We start from the raw sequence: 12,603 nt of genomic DNA, 5'->3' as shown, positions 1-12,603 counted from the left end.
AGACAAGGCTGAAACATATGCAGACATCTTCAGCCAGAAGTGCTGAGTGGATGATCCACCTCCTGAGGTCCCCAGCATCATAGATGCCAGTCTTTAGCCAATTCAATTCACTGCACGGCTGAAGACACTGGATACACAAAGGCTATATGGGTCATGACAACATCCAAGCAGTAATACTGAAAATCTGTGCTCCAGAACTAGCTGCGCCCCTGGCCGAGCTATTCCAGTACAACTACAACACTTGGATCTACCTGACAATGTGAAAAAATTGCCCAGGTATGTCCTGTCCACAAAAGCAGGACAAATCCAAACTGGCCAATTACCGCTCCATCGATCTACTCTCAATCATCAGCAAAATGATGGAAGGTGTCATTGACAGGGGTAGGGAGGCACTTGTTCACCAATGCTCAGTTTGAGTTCCGCAAGGGTCACTCAGCTCCAAACATCATTACAGCCTTGGTCCAAACGGGGGCAAAAGCGCTGAACTCCAGAGATGTGGTGAGCATGACTGGCTTCAAGGATCCCTAGCAAAACTGAAGTCAATGGGAATCGGGGGAAACTCTCCATTGGTTGGAGTCATACGTAACACAAAGGTTGTGGCTGTTGGGGGCCAATCATCTCAGTCCCAGGACATTGTTGCAGGACTTCCTCAGGCTAGTGCCCTACCCCAATCATCATCACCTGCTTAATCAATGACCTTCCCTCCAATATAAGGTCAGAAGTGGGAATGCTCACTGATGATTGCACAGTGTTCAGTATCATTTGCAACTCTCAGATACTGAAGCAGTCCGTGCCCACATGCAGCAAGACCCAGACAACATTCAGGCTTAGGTTGATAAATGGAAGGTAACATTTGTGCTACACAAGTGCCAGGCAATGACCATCTCCAACAAGACAGAATCTAACCATCTCCCCTTGACAATCAATGGCATTACCATCACTGAAACCCTCACCATCAACGTCCTGGGGGGGTTACCATTGACCAGAAACTGAACTGGAGTAGCCATATAAATACTGTGGTTACAAGATCAGGCCAATGGCTGAGAATTCGTCGCAGCTCACACCCTGACTCCCCAAAGCCTGTCCATCATCTACAAGGCACAAGTCAGGAGTGTGATGGAATACTCTCCACTTGCCTGGATGAGTGCAGCTCCAACAACACTCAGGAACCATCCAGGACACAATAGCCCGCTTGACTGGCATCCCATCCACCACCTTAATTATTCAATCCCTCCACCACCAGTGCATAGTGCCAGCAGTGTGTACCATTTTAAGATTCATTGCAGCAACTCGCCAAGACTCTATTGAAAGCACCTTCCAAAGCCACGATGTCCACCACCCATAAGGCACAGACTCGGTGGGCCGAAGGGCCTGTTTCAGCGCTGTATCTCTCTATAAGGGCAAGGGCAGCAGGCACTTGAGAAAACCACCATCTGCAAGTTCCTCTCTAAGCAAAATACTCTACTGACTTGGAACTATATTGCTGTTCAGTCACTGTCGATCTGTTAATTGTCAATGGATTGATTATATGCAGGTGAAGGGTGTTAATTGGGGTTTTACTTGAGCACTCGTAAGCAGACACTCACTGAGATTGAGAGGTTTTGAGTGAGGAGCTATATGTTTGTAATCCTTTTTACTCTGCACAATAAGTGTGAAACTGAGTAAATATAAGCTCCAGCACTATCTTTCCATAATAAGCTTTCTGGAATTTAACAATCCTGGCCAATTCTCTCCTCCTTCACCCAGGGTCACTGAGTAGGTTGCAATATCTTTACTTCAATGGCTGAGATGAGCTAACTCAGCATAGATTGAGAATGGAACCTAAAGCTTCTGGATGTATAGCTCAATGCCACAGACTGCACTTACCCACCAAAGTGTCAGGGAAGATTAAGGAATTGTGCTTTCATATTTTCACTATCCAGGTCTCCACAGATTGTGCACTACACCCTGACTGGCATATATGCACCTGACCTACTCGGAGACCTCTGCTAATCTTGCTCTTTGATCTCCCTATCAGGAACAGTTTCTTTTCGTTTGTCAGTTCCATGTCAGTACATGATTGATCTTGGCAGATTAAAGCAAGCAAGATTCTGTTACTGTACAATAGCACACTTCAGTATAATTACGGCTTTCCGCTACATAATGTAGAGGCATAAACATATCAATAAGTCGCCCATTCTGTCTTCAGGATTTTGTTTTTTAGCTGAGGGGCCTCCTTTGTTCTCAACTAATCTCCTGTTTCTCTTTCTTGGGGTCCTCGTGACAAACATCATGCCTGACCAAAAAGGCTGAATGTTTGGCCTATCCCAGCCACCAAACAACATGCAGTAATGGTCTGAAGATGACTCCCCCTCTTCCCACGTGGGGAAGCTGTTTGCCTCAACCCAGCATCTCTCCATGGTGTCATGGCTATTATTGGGAACTGAATGCACAGAGACTCGTGGTGCACATTCACATCCCAGCATACAATCACAATGCATACTGCAAAACTCTTCTTGTCTCAAGACTTCAAACATTCCTTAACCACTTCAAGATACACCCACATTTCCATGAGAAACTCATCAAAACCAGACATAGCATTGCTAAGTTCCATCACATGAACAGTTCCTCACTGATAAAAGTCGGACTGTAGTAATTGAGAATGATCACAGTTTACATTAAAGGTGAGCAAATGTCTCATGGGGAAATGTTTTTTCGAAAACTGCCCCATTTTACATTGATAAAAGTTATCTGTATAGAAATATGTTACCCAAGAAAAAGTAAATAGTTACCTGATCAGAGACAGGCCTCTTCCCCCATTGTTGGAGGATTGATATGTGATGTCACCAGACAGCTGCTTCTTCGAAATGAATATCGCCCCCAACTTCGGGACCACCTGACAGCTGATCTAGCACAGAAACACCTGCTCCAGTTTTCATACTTTGCATTCAGACTAGTCCAAAGTTACAATCCCATATTCTTTCAATCAAGGTGCTCAAGCATCTCCATATGCAGTGTTCGCGGGTGACACAAACCCAAATTGGCAAAGCATCCATTCAAGCAAGAAAGAGAACATCAAATCTATTCTCACAATACTTGTCTCAATATAAAATGGGAAGTATTTGAATAAAGACAGCTGCTCTGTCGTCTTCCCTTTGTCATACTCCAAAGCTCCTGATTATTGCATTCATGAAGTAGCTGAAACAACAAGGAGTGTTCAGGGCAGAGACCATTCTATCTTTTAAGACAAAATTGGATAAATATTTGAAGCTGAGGCAGACACAAGAATAGGGGGAGAGTGCAGCAGTGGAATTAGTATTAGACTTCTCCAGTAACAGCTGGCATAAAAACAATACTCATTATCTGTGAACTTCCCAGGTTCTACGAAGCAGTTGTCAGTAAATAAACAGTATTTTGTTGTACTAACCTGGTGACCGTAGTCGATCTCATTTCTATCAAATACATATTTGATCAATGATGCCTCTCCTTTCAGTTTAATCTCGTACGTTGGTCCACCTTCCACCTCACATATTGCTTTCACCTCACTCATAATGTTCATGTGGCCATAAAATGTAAAAATCATCTGTTGGCTTTCATTTGGCTGCAAAACACCAAACAGCGGGAGGATGTCGAACACCTGTCAGACAGAGGGAGATGTACTTTAAAGAACAAAAGAAAGAACATGCATTTATATAGCACCTTTGACAATCTCAGGATATCCCAAAATGCTTTACAAGCAATTAAGCAACTTTGAAGTGTCATCACTAATGTAATGCAGTCGCAGTTAATGGTCTGAACTACATCTTTTAGTTAAGGAGATTAGCAACAACAAATATTTATATGGTAACTTTAATGTAATGAAATGTCTCAAGACACTTCACAGGAGCATTATAAAACAAAATATTACACCAAGCCACATAAGGAGATATTAGGTCAGCTGACCAAAAGTTTGGTTAAAGAGGTAGGTTTTAAGTAATGTCTTAAAAGAGAAAAGCGAGACAGAGGTAGAGAGGTGTTGGAAGGGAATTCCAGAGATTAGGACCTGGGCAGCTGATGGCTATTCCAAAAGTGGTGAATAGGTAGTGGTCCACTTAAGGTGAAGCTGTCCACATGGCACAGAGTGAGATGTGCAGTCACAGGCCTCAAATGTATTGAAATTGGCAAAGCTCTGACTGTCACATGGTCTGTGAATTGAAAATTGCAAACAGTTGGTGAGCATTAACTGAGGATTTACTTGAGCCTCTATAAATAGACACAGACTGAAAATGTGGTTGTTGGGTTAGGAGGTATATGCTTGTAATGTGTAACTCTACTACTTATTAACAAAGTGTGTCACCATTGGCTCCAGTTCTATCCTTCACCAACTGGATTTCTGGGAAATAATATGGTAGCAAAGGATGGTTGCTTAAAGGTGAAGGTTGGAAGCGAAGAAAAAGAAAATCAAGCAGGAAACTCCAATTCCAGTAGCCATTGTGAAAAATGGCAGAAATCAAGTGTAAATTGTCAGGGTATGATTACCCTCCAATGTTCTTGGGAGTCTGAACCATATGATCAGTGGAAGAATGAACTGGATATGTGGACATGGGTAACGTCCCTACTAAAGAGGAGACAAGGTTTGCCCTTGGCTTTATCACTTCCAACAAGAAGTAAAATCAGAATTAAAATATTTTGAGCTGGCTGTCCATCAGTTGGATAGTGACGAAGGTTTGGACCTTTATATTGGATGAAATTTACAAAAAGAATGATCTGTTAAGTATCTGTGAGACATGATCAGACTGATAGATTTCAGAAAACAAATGGTCCTTCCATGGAAGAATATATCATGGGCATTAACAGATTGTATAAAAGACTGTCAAAATTCAACCTGGGGATCTCTAGATCAGTATTGTTGTTTAAATTGCTGTACTGTGCTAAGGTATCTCATACCTCAATATAGGAAGGATGTGGAAGCTTTAGAGAGGGTGCAGATTTACCAGGATGCTGCCTGGACTGGAGGGCATGTCTTATGAAGAAAGATTGAGGGAGCCAGGGCTTTTCTCATTGGAGCGAAGAAGGATGAGAGGTGCCTTGATAGAGGGGTACAAGATGATGAGAGGGATAGATAGAGTGGATAGCCAGAGACTTTTTCCCAGGGTGGAAAGGGCTATCACCAGGGGGCATAATTTTAAGGTGATTGGAGGAAGGTTTCGGGGAGATGTCAGAGGTAGGTTCTTTACACAGAGAGTGGTGGGTGCGTGGAATGCGCTGCCAGCGGTGGTAGTAGAAGCAGATACATTAGGGACATTTAAGCGACTCTTGGATAGGTACATGGATGATAGTAGAATGAAGGGTAGGTAGTTAGTTTGATCTTAGAGTAGGTTAAAGGTTTGGCACAACATTGTGAACCGAAGGGCCTGTACTGTGCTGTACTGTTCTATGTTCTATGTTCTATATGGACAGGCCACTGATTCTAACTGGTGTTCACTTCTGAGATCTGTTGCATCAAATGTCTCTTGCATTGAAAAATTTCCTGGGGAAGCCATTTCCATCAGCCTTTGTGGGACAAATAGAACATTCTGTGGTGACACAAAGAATGGAGGACTCAATGATTGCCAGAGTTTGAAAAGGTCCGGATACTGGACGCAGGTGTCACTACAATGGAAGAATTAAGGACAGGAAGAATGAGGATGAAAGCACCTACAGCAGAAGACTGAATTGGAACAGCAATAATAGGTGAATGAATCCCAGGAATGCCCAAAGAACAGTTAATTGGTGCTTCAGGTGTGACACAAAATATCATTATGTGATAAACTGCCTAAAGTGGAGAGGCAAGGTCTTTGATATAACACATGAAGAGAATTTTGAGGAGGAGGATGAAAATAATGATGAATCTGAATAAATTATACTTGTCACAAGAGTTTTAGTCCTGTGCTGATTGTGACTAACACAATCATTTCACGATGCAGTGCTGGATTGTACTTGCACTTCGACAGTATGTGGAAATGATTGGTTTAAAAATTTATCTTGATTCACTAAATAGTGAGGATCCACGAATGGGTAGGGAATATAAAAGTACTACTTGCTTTAGGTTTGGTGATGTCAACACACAGAGGTCACTAAAGAGAGCTGCAATTCCATTTAAATAGCTGGAGTAAGCCATTTTTTAAGTACTGATGTAGTCTCTCATGAGATACCTGTGCTGTTGAGTAAACTTTATATCGAAAAGGAACAAATGAAACTTGACATGGAGCATGATATGGCAATTATTTTTGGAAAGACAGTAGATCTGCAGTTGACCCAGTCAGGATATTATTCTGTCCCCCTAACTAAATCTGATGCTTGTATCAGAGAGTTAGACAAGTATTGATGGCATTAGGTGATAGAATCAGAGAAATAAAAAAAAGTCTTCAAGTTACATCGTCAATTTGCTCACCCGACTTGTCAAAGGTTAAAAATCATGCTAAAGGATGAAGGTGTGATTGATGAAAAGTATACAAGGCTAACGGAGATCAGTGAAAAGTGTGAAAACTGTTTTTTAAAAAACGGAGGTCGCCATCACACTCAATTGTAAGCCTCCCATTGGTAGGTGAGTTTAATGAAATAGTTGGCATGGATCGAAAGATATGGGACAAGGAAAGACATTTTCTTTCTACATTTTGTAAACCTGGTGACCAAATTTGATCTTTTTCACAATAATACTTGGCAAGGACAGAAGGGTTATCATAGACAAAATCATGGAGAAATGGATAGGGACTCCACTTGGGGCACCAGCGAAGTTTCTGACTGATAATGGAGGGGAATTTGTCAATCACGAGTTCAGGGGCATGTGTGAAAACGTGAACATGGTCATGAATACTGTAGTCAAAGGTCCTTTAGAACAATGTGAAAGGAAGCATGCTCTAAAACTTTTGAAGTGACAGGAGTTGGGGAATGAAACAAATCTGATAGGTGCTTCATTTGATTTCTTCAAAGTCTTGCTTTGTAGAGTGCTTTTCACAACTTCAGGACACCACAAAGCACTTTACAGCCAATTAAATATTGTCTCTGTAAATAGTGTAGTGACTCTTGTAATGTAGGAACTGCAGCAGCAAATTTGTGCGGAGCTTGAGTCCCCCAAAAAGCAACATGATAAATGATCAGATAATCTGCTTTTAGTAACGCTGGTTGAGGGATAAATACTGGCCAGGACAATAGGGAGAACTCCTCTGCTTTTCTTCAAATAGGGTCACAGGATCTTTTATGTCCACTTCAGAAGGCAGACTCAGTTTAATGTCTCATCCAAAAAGACACCACCTCTGACAGTGCATTTGTTAGTACTGCAGTGGAGTGTCAGCCTGAATGGGCAATAAATGTCAGCTTTGCCTCTGACACGACAAGAATGAATTTTTAAAAAAACAACAGGGTTGAAGGTTTCGTGCTAGTGGGAAACTGATATGGCCTTCATCCCCGAATTAGGACATCTCTCCCTGATGTTGAAGACCCGGGTCTGTTCTTCAATTTCCAGGTCAAGAGTCATGCTTGTTGTGGTTTCTATAATCAGAAATGATGATTTTTTTTACGTAACATCAGTTAAGAGGTTAGTATGTTTAAATGTGGACTCAAAGACCTTTTGTGCATAGGGCTGCCAACTCTTGTTGGATAGATTCCTGGAGATTTAATCACATTATTTCTCACCTCTGACCGTCCCACCCACTCAAACAGTATTTCTTTTTCGTATATCCAATGTTTTTAATATCTAATAAGCAAGTGTTTGAAGAAAATTAAAAAGAAACACTTTATTTAAACTCACCGATGATTTTTCTCCTGGTTTGCTTGTAGCAGTGACCAGGACATTAATATTTAATTCTTTAAGACTGCAAGCCAATCCTGAGGGTTGGCAACCCTATTTGTGCATATAAAAGAATGATCTATGCATGTAAAGTGAGAGTGTGAGAAACAGAGACACACAGACATGAACCTGAGAGACAGTGGCATGTATGAGAGTAGCTTTTATGTGTGCGTGTACGTGTGTTAGTGTGTTTGTGTGTGTGTTCGAGAGAGAGACAAGAAGAATAGTGAGAGACAGAAACACAAATGCAGAAATACATGAAAAAGAAAGACATGTGTATTAAACAAACACAGAAGTGTGTATGATAGAAAAAAACTGCAAGGAAGTGTGCAAAGAGGTATGAAATAGACACAAACACGTGTGAATCAGAAGTGTTTCTGAAAGAGAAAAACACAGATATCCATGAGGGATACAGAGAGCTGTGAAAGAAAATGAGAATGAGAGACAAAGATGTGTGTGAGAGAGAAAGTCTAAGAAATTTGAGGGGGAGAAAGACAAAAGTGTAAGAGAAAGGGGTGCACAATGGAAAGGTGGGTGCATTTGAGAGTGCCCAGTATTGCAGCTCTCATGAGCAAAAAAAGCTCAAATTGTAATGAACTTTCAAATCTCTGAAATGGATTCTAAAACTAGGAGTCACAAATCCAACAAGGAGAAACTTCTTTATCCAGAGAGTGGTCAGAATGTTGAACTCACTACCACAAGAAGGTTGAGGGGAATAGCTCAAATGCCTTTAGGGGGAGCTAGATAAGTACATAAGGGAGAAAGCAATCGGATATTTGATAGGGTTTGATGAAGCAGGGTGAGAGGAAGTTCATGTGGAGCATAAGCACTGGCATAGTCTAATTGGGCCAAATATCCTTTTTTTTGTGTTGTAAAAAATTCTATATTCCATGTAATAAATGTTTTTAGTTTGCTTGTTGCTTACCTGCTCCACCCCTAACATCACATTGTTCTGTTGTTGATTACAGCTCCAGGGAAGGCACTTGCTGTCTTCAGTCTCATCGAGAAGCAACTTCTCTGAATCATTCAGATTCATCAAACCTTTCTGGAAAATAGAGAAACATTCCTCTGAAGATACTTCAGGCACTCTTTAGCATTTTGTCTGCAGGTTCCAGGGAAAATTACAGGGAAGAAGAGGAATGGCACGATGTTAACTGCAGGGGTTTGGGCAGGAAAGTTAGGATTGTACACATGCATCTCAAATGCTTCCCTGCTGCTTTGCTCACATTCATAGTTCCAGGATAAAAATGGAATTTTGCATCAAAATGGCACAATATAATTATTATTATTCTGTTTGCACTTCAGAGATTTTTAAATTTAAATTGGTGCAAATTTTTTTAGAAAAATTAATTACATTTGGATTTATTTTTATTCAACAGACCAACCTGACCATCAAAAACAGTCAGTGACTAGAACTGAATCATTCCTTGTAAGATTGATCACAAAAGTAACTATTGCTCTATTGTAATATTAAGTGTACTTCAGTTATTGCATAGTCATTTCTTTTCAGTTTCCCTCTGATGGACAACTTTCCAAATATTCTGCGTTCCACCCCATGTTCTCCAGACTCCTTTATCCTCCATAGCATTGCCACATAAGGGTTGAAAAGGCAAATTGCGTATCATTTACATATTATGTTGGGGCATGTCCACCTTGCACACCCCCTACCACTGCTCATGCAATGTCAGATATGACTGACAGCCACCCAACTTAGGTGCCTAGGTTCCTTCAGTTGGGTAACTCAGCTATTTATTGCTTCTTTTCTTCACTTTCTCTGGCAAGTACTTAGTCTTGCTTGAGCTTATGTGCGAGCAGTTGTCAATTATTTATTTTTTTGCCCTCGAGCACCATTACTGGCACTCTGGTGTTTGCCAGTGTGAATGTCCCAGCCTGAGAGGAACACTAGTAATGGAGTGATGCACTAAAGGTCCATCCAGCAGTATCTGCAGATGGGGGTGAACATACCTCACTTTAGTGCTTGCAGAGGCTCCTATTTCCAAAGGTAGCTAGGAAGGGTGTGGCATCACTAAAATATGTGAATGCCACTCAATGCTTCCTCAAAAGTACACCAATGACAGTTTGTCAGAATGCATGAATGAAGATATTGCAGCATGATCAACAGTTAGTATACTTCGGCTGCATTAACTAAAATGACGCCAATTATTTCTGCAAGGCCTGGCACACCTAACAAGCAATGGTTGGGAGGGAAATGTCTTTACAGGTCTGCAGAGAGCCAGATGCAGACCTGTGCTATCGACTGCAAGGACATCTGCAGCTAGCATGCAGCATAGGGCTGGCACAACCATGACAGTGACAGGCAGCGTTGGCCTGAAACCTGACTTCATTTCCTTGCAGATGTGTTGAAATGCTGACTTGTACTTTTTGGTGCTATGGAGTCGCACAGAAGACCACCACACTCACAACCAATTACTGAAACACTGCAACAATTTGAGAAACCATTGAAAAGGAGGGTCAGGTGCTGGGCTGCTCAGCCACCTGACTGCAGCCTCATGTCTGCATCTTGAGTTTCCTTTCCCTTTCTTTTATTTCTCAAACCTTTCAGCTTTGGCAAAAATTGAGATGCTTCTTTTGACCTTTAAAGACCTGCAGAAGTTTGTCTACTTATTCTGATATTCCCGATTAATTATCTACAACCCCTTACCTTTCACTTTCCCACTCCCACCACCACCACCCTGTACCTGACCAAATCTCCACCTGAAGCTATGCTAATGAGCTGGCAGGAAAATTGGACCGAATTTACCCTCCAGAGCAGCAAACAGAAGTCGGGACTGTTTCTGGGTCCCGAACCTGCCCCTGAGGACTCATTGGGATTTTGACTGGGGCGCCCCCTTAATTGGCATAGAGAAGGGCATTTTGATTTTCAATCTGGGGTTGGGAACTTGATGCCTGGATAGTTTCCAGGTCCCGACCCCACACCTCGGCTCCGTCACTCATGCAAGTTACTTTTAAATGGTAATGGCCTGATTGGGCAGATGTTGAGCTCAGTGCTCAATTAGAGGCACCGAGCTCTGCAAAGGGGCAGCGCCAAATATTAAATGGAATGGAGGCATAACAGCCAAAACAAAGGTACTGCACACATCCACGCGCAGGATACCGGGGCTCCCGATAACTTTAAACATTTAAAAATACACTTTCCCTTTGCCCCACAATGAACCCAACAGCTGTGCACTAACATGTACCAGAATGTTCGGGTTCACCAGAATCTCCTTCCAAAATTGCAGTGCCATTCTCCCTGGCCTGGAACCAAGCTCCTAAAGAGCTTAATGGATTTTAATTGCCCTTGAGAAGGTGGTGGTGAGCTGCCTTCTTGAACCGCTACAGTCCATGTGGTGTAGGTATACCAACAATGCTGTTAGGAAGAGAGTTTGAGGATTTTGACCCAGTGACAGTGAAGGAATGATATAGTTCCAAGTCAGGATGGTGTTTGGCTTGGAGGGGAACTTGCAGGGAGTGGTGTTCCATGCATTTGCTGCCTTTGTCCTTCCAGGTGGTAGAGGTTGTGAGTTTGGAAGATGCTGTCTAAGGAGCCTTGGTGCGTTGCTGCAGTGCATCTTGGAGATGGCACACTTTGCTGCCAACATGCGTTGGTGGTGGAGGGAGTGAATGTTTGTAGATGGGGTGCCAATCAAGCGGGCTGCATTGTCCTGGATTGTGTCGAGCTTCTTGAGTGTTGTTGGAGATGCACCCATCCAGGCAAGTGGAGAGTATTCCATCACACTCCTGGCTTGTACCTTGTAGATGGTGAACAGGCTTTGGGGAGTCAGGAGGTGAGTTACTTGCCACAGGATTCCTAGCCTCTGATCTGCTCTTCTAGCCACAGTATTTGTATGGCTACTCCAGTTCAGTTTCTGGTCAATGGTAGCCCCCAGGATGTTGATGGTGGGGGTTCAACAATCATAATGTCATTGAATGTCAAGGAAAGATGGTTAGGTTCTCTCTTGTTTGAGATAGTCATTGCCTGGCACTTGTGTGGTGCGAATGTTGCTTGCCACATATCAGCCCAAGCCTGGATATTGTCCAGGTCTTGCTGCACTTCCTCACTGACTGCTTCAGTATCTGAGGAATGGTGAACGGTGCTGAACATTGTGCAATCATCAGCGAACATCCCCACTTATGACCTTATGATTGAAGGAAGGTCATTGATGAAGCTGCTGAAGATGGTTGGGCTTAGGACACTACCCTGAGGAACACCTGCAGTGATGACCTGGAGCTGAGATGATTGACCTCCAACAACCACAACCATCTTCCTTCGTGCTAGCTATGACTCCAACCAGCAGAGAGATTTCCCCCTGATTTCCATTGACTCCAGTTTTTCTAGGGCTCATTGATGCCACACTCGGTCAAATGCTGCCTTGATGTCAAGGGCAGTTACTCTTACCTCACTTCTTGAGTTCAGCTCCTTTGTCCATGTTTGAACAAAGGCTGTAATGAGGTCAGGAGCTGATTGGCCGTGGCGGAACCCAAACTGAGCGTAAGTGAGCAGGTTATTGCTAAGCAAGTGCCGCGCTTTGCTGAAGGTCGAGAGTAGACTGATGGGGCGGTAATTGGCCAGATTGGAATTGTCCTACTTTTTGTATGCAGGACATCCCCGAGCAATTTTCTACATTGCCGAGTAGATGCCAGTGTTGTCGCTGTACTGGAACAGCTTGGCTAGGGGCGCAGCAAGTTCTGGAGCACAGGTCTTCAGTACTATGGCCGAAATGTTGTCAGGACCCATAGCCTTTGCAGTATCCAGTGCCTTCAGTCGTTTCTTGATATCACGTGGAGTGAATCAAATTGGCTGAAGACTGGCATCT

At 42.8% G+C, this 12,603-nt stretch overlaps 1 protein-coding gene across 1 annotated transcript in view; it reads right to left on the bottom strand.

The window, feature by feature from the left end:
- hydin (HYDIN axonemal central pair apparatus protein) overlaps positions 1-12,603 on the bottom strand; it is a 1,234,740-nt gene that overhangs the window by 546,271 nt on the left and 675,866 nt on the right. Inside the window, exons 27-28 of the mRNA XM_068049816.1 lie at positions 8,712-8,831; positions 3,407-3,616 (exon numbers count right to left, since the gene is read on the bottom strand). Of these exons, the coding sequence (XP_067905917.1) occupies positions 3,407-3,616; positions 8,712-8,831 (330 nt within the window). The remainder of the gene's footprint in view (positions 1-3,406; positions 3,617-8,711; positions 8,832-12,603) is intronic.

The sequence above is a fragment of the Heterodontus francisci genome, chromosome 17 (assembly GCF_036365525.1).
Source record: "Heterodontus francisci isolate sHetFra1 chromosome 17, sHetFra1.hap1, whole genome shotgun sequence".
Taxonomy (NCBI): Eukaryota; Metazoa; Chordata; class Chondrichthyes; order Heterodontiformes; family Heterodontidae; genus Heterodontus; species Heterodontus francisci.
This window is presented reverse-complemented; position numbering and strand designations above follow the sequence as displayed.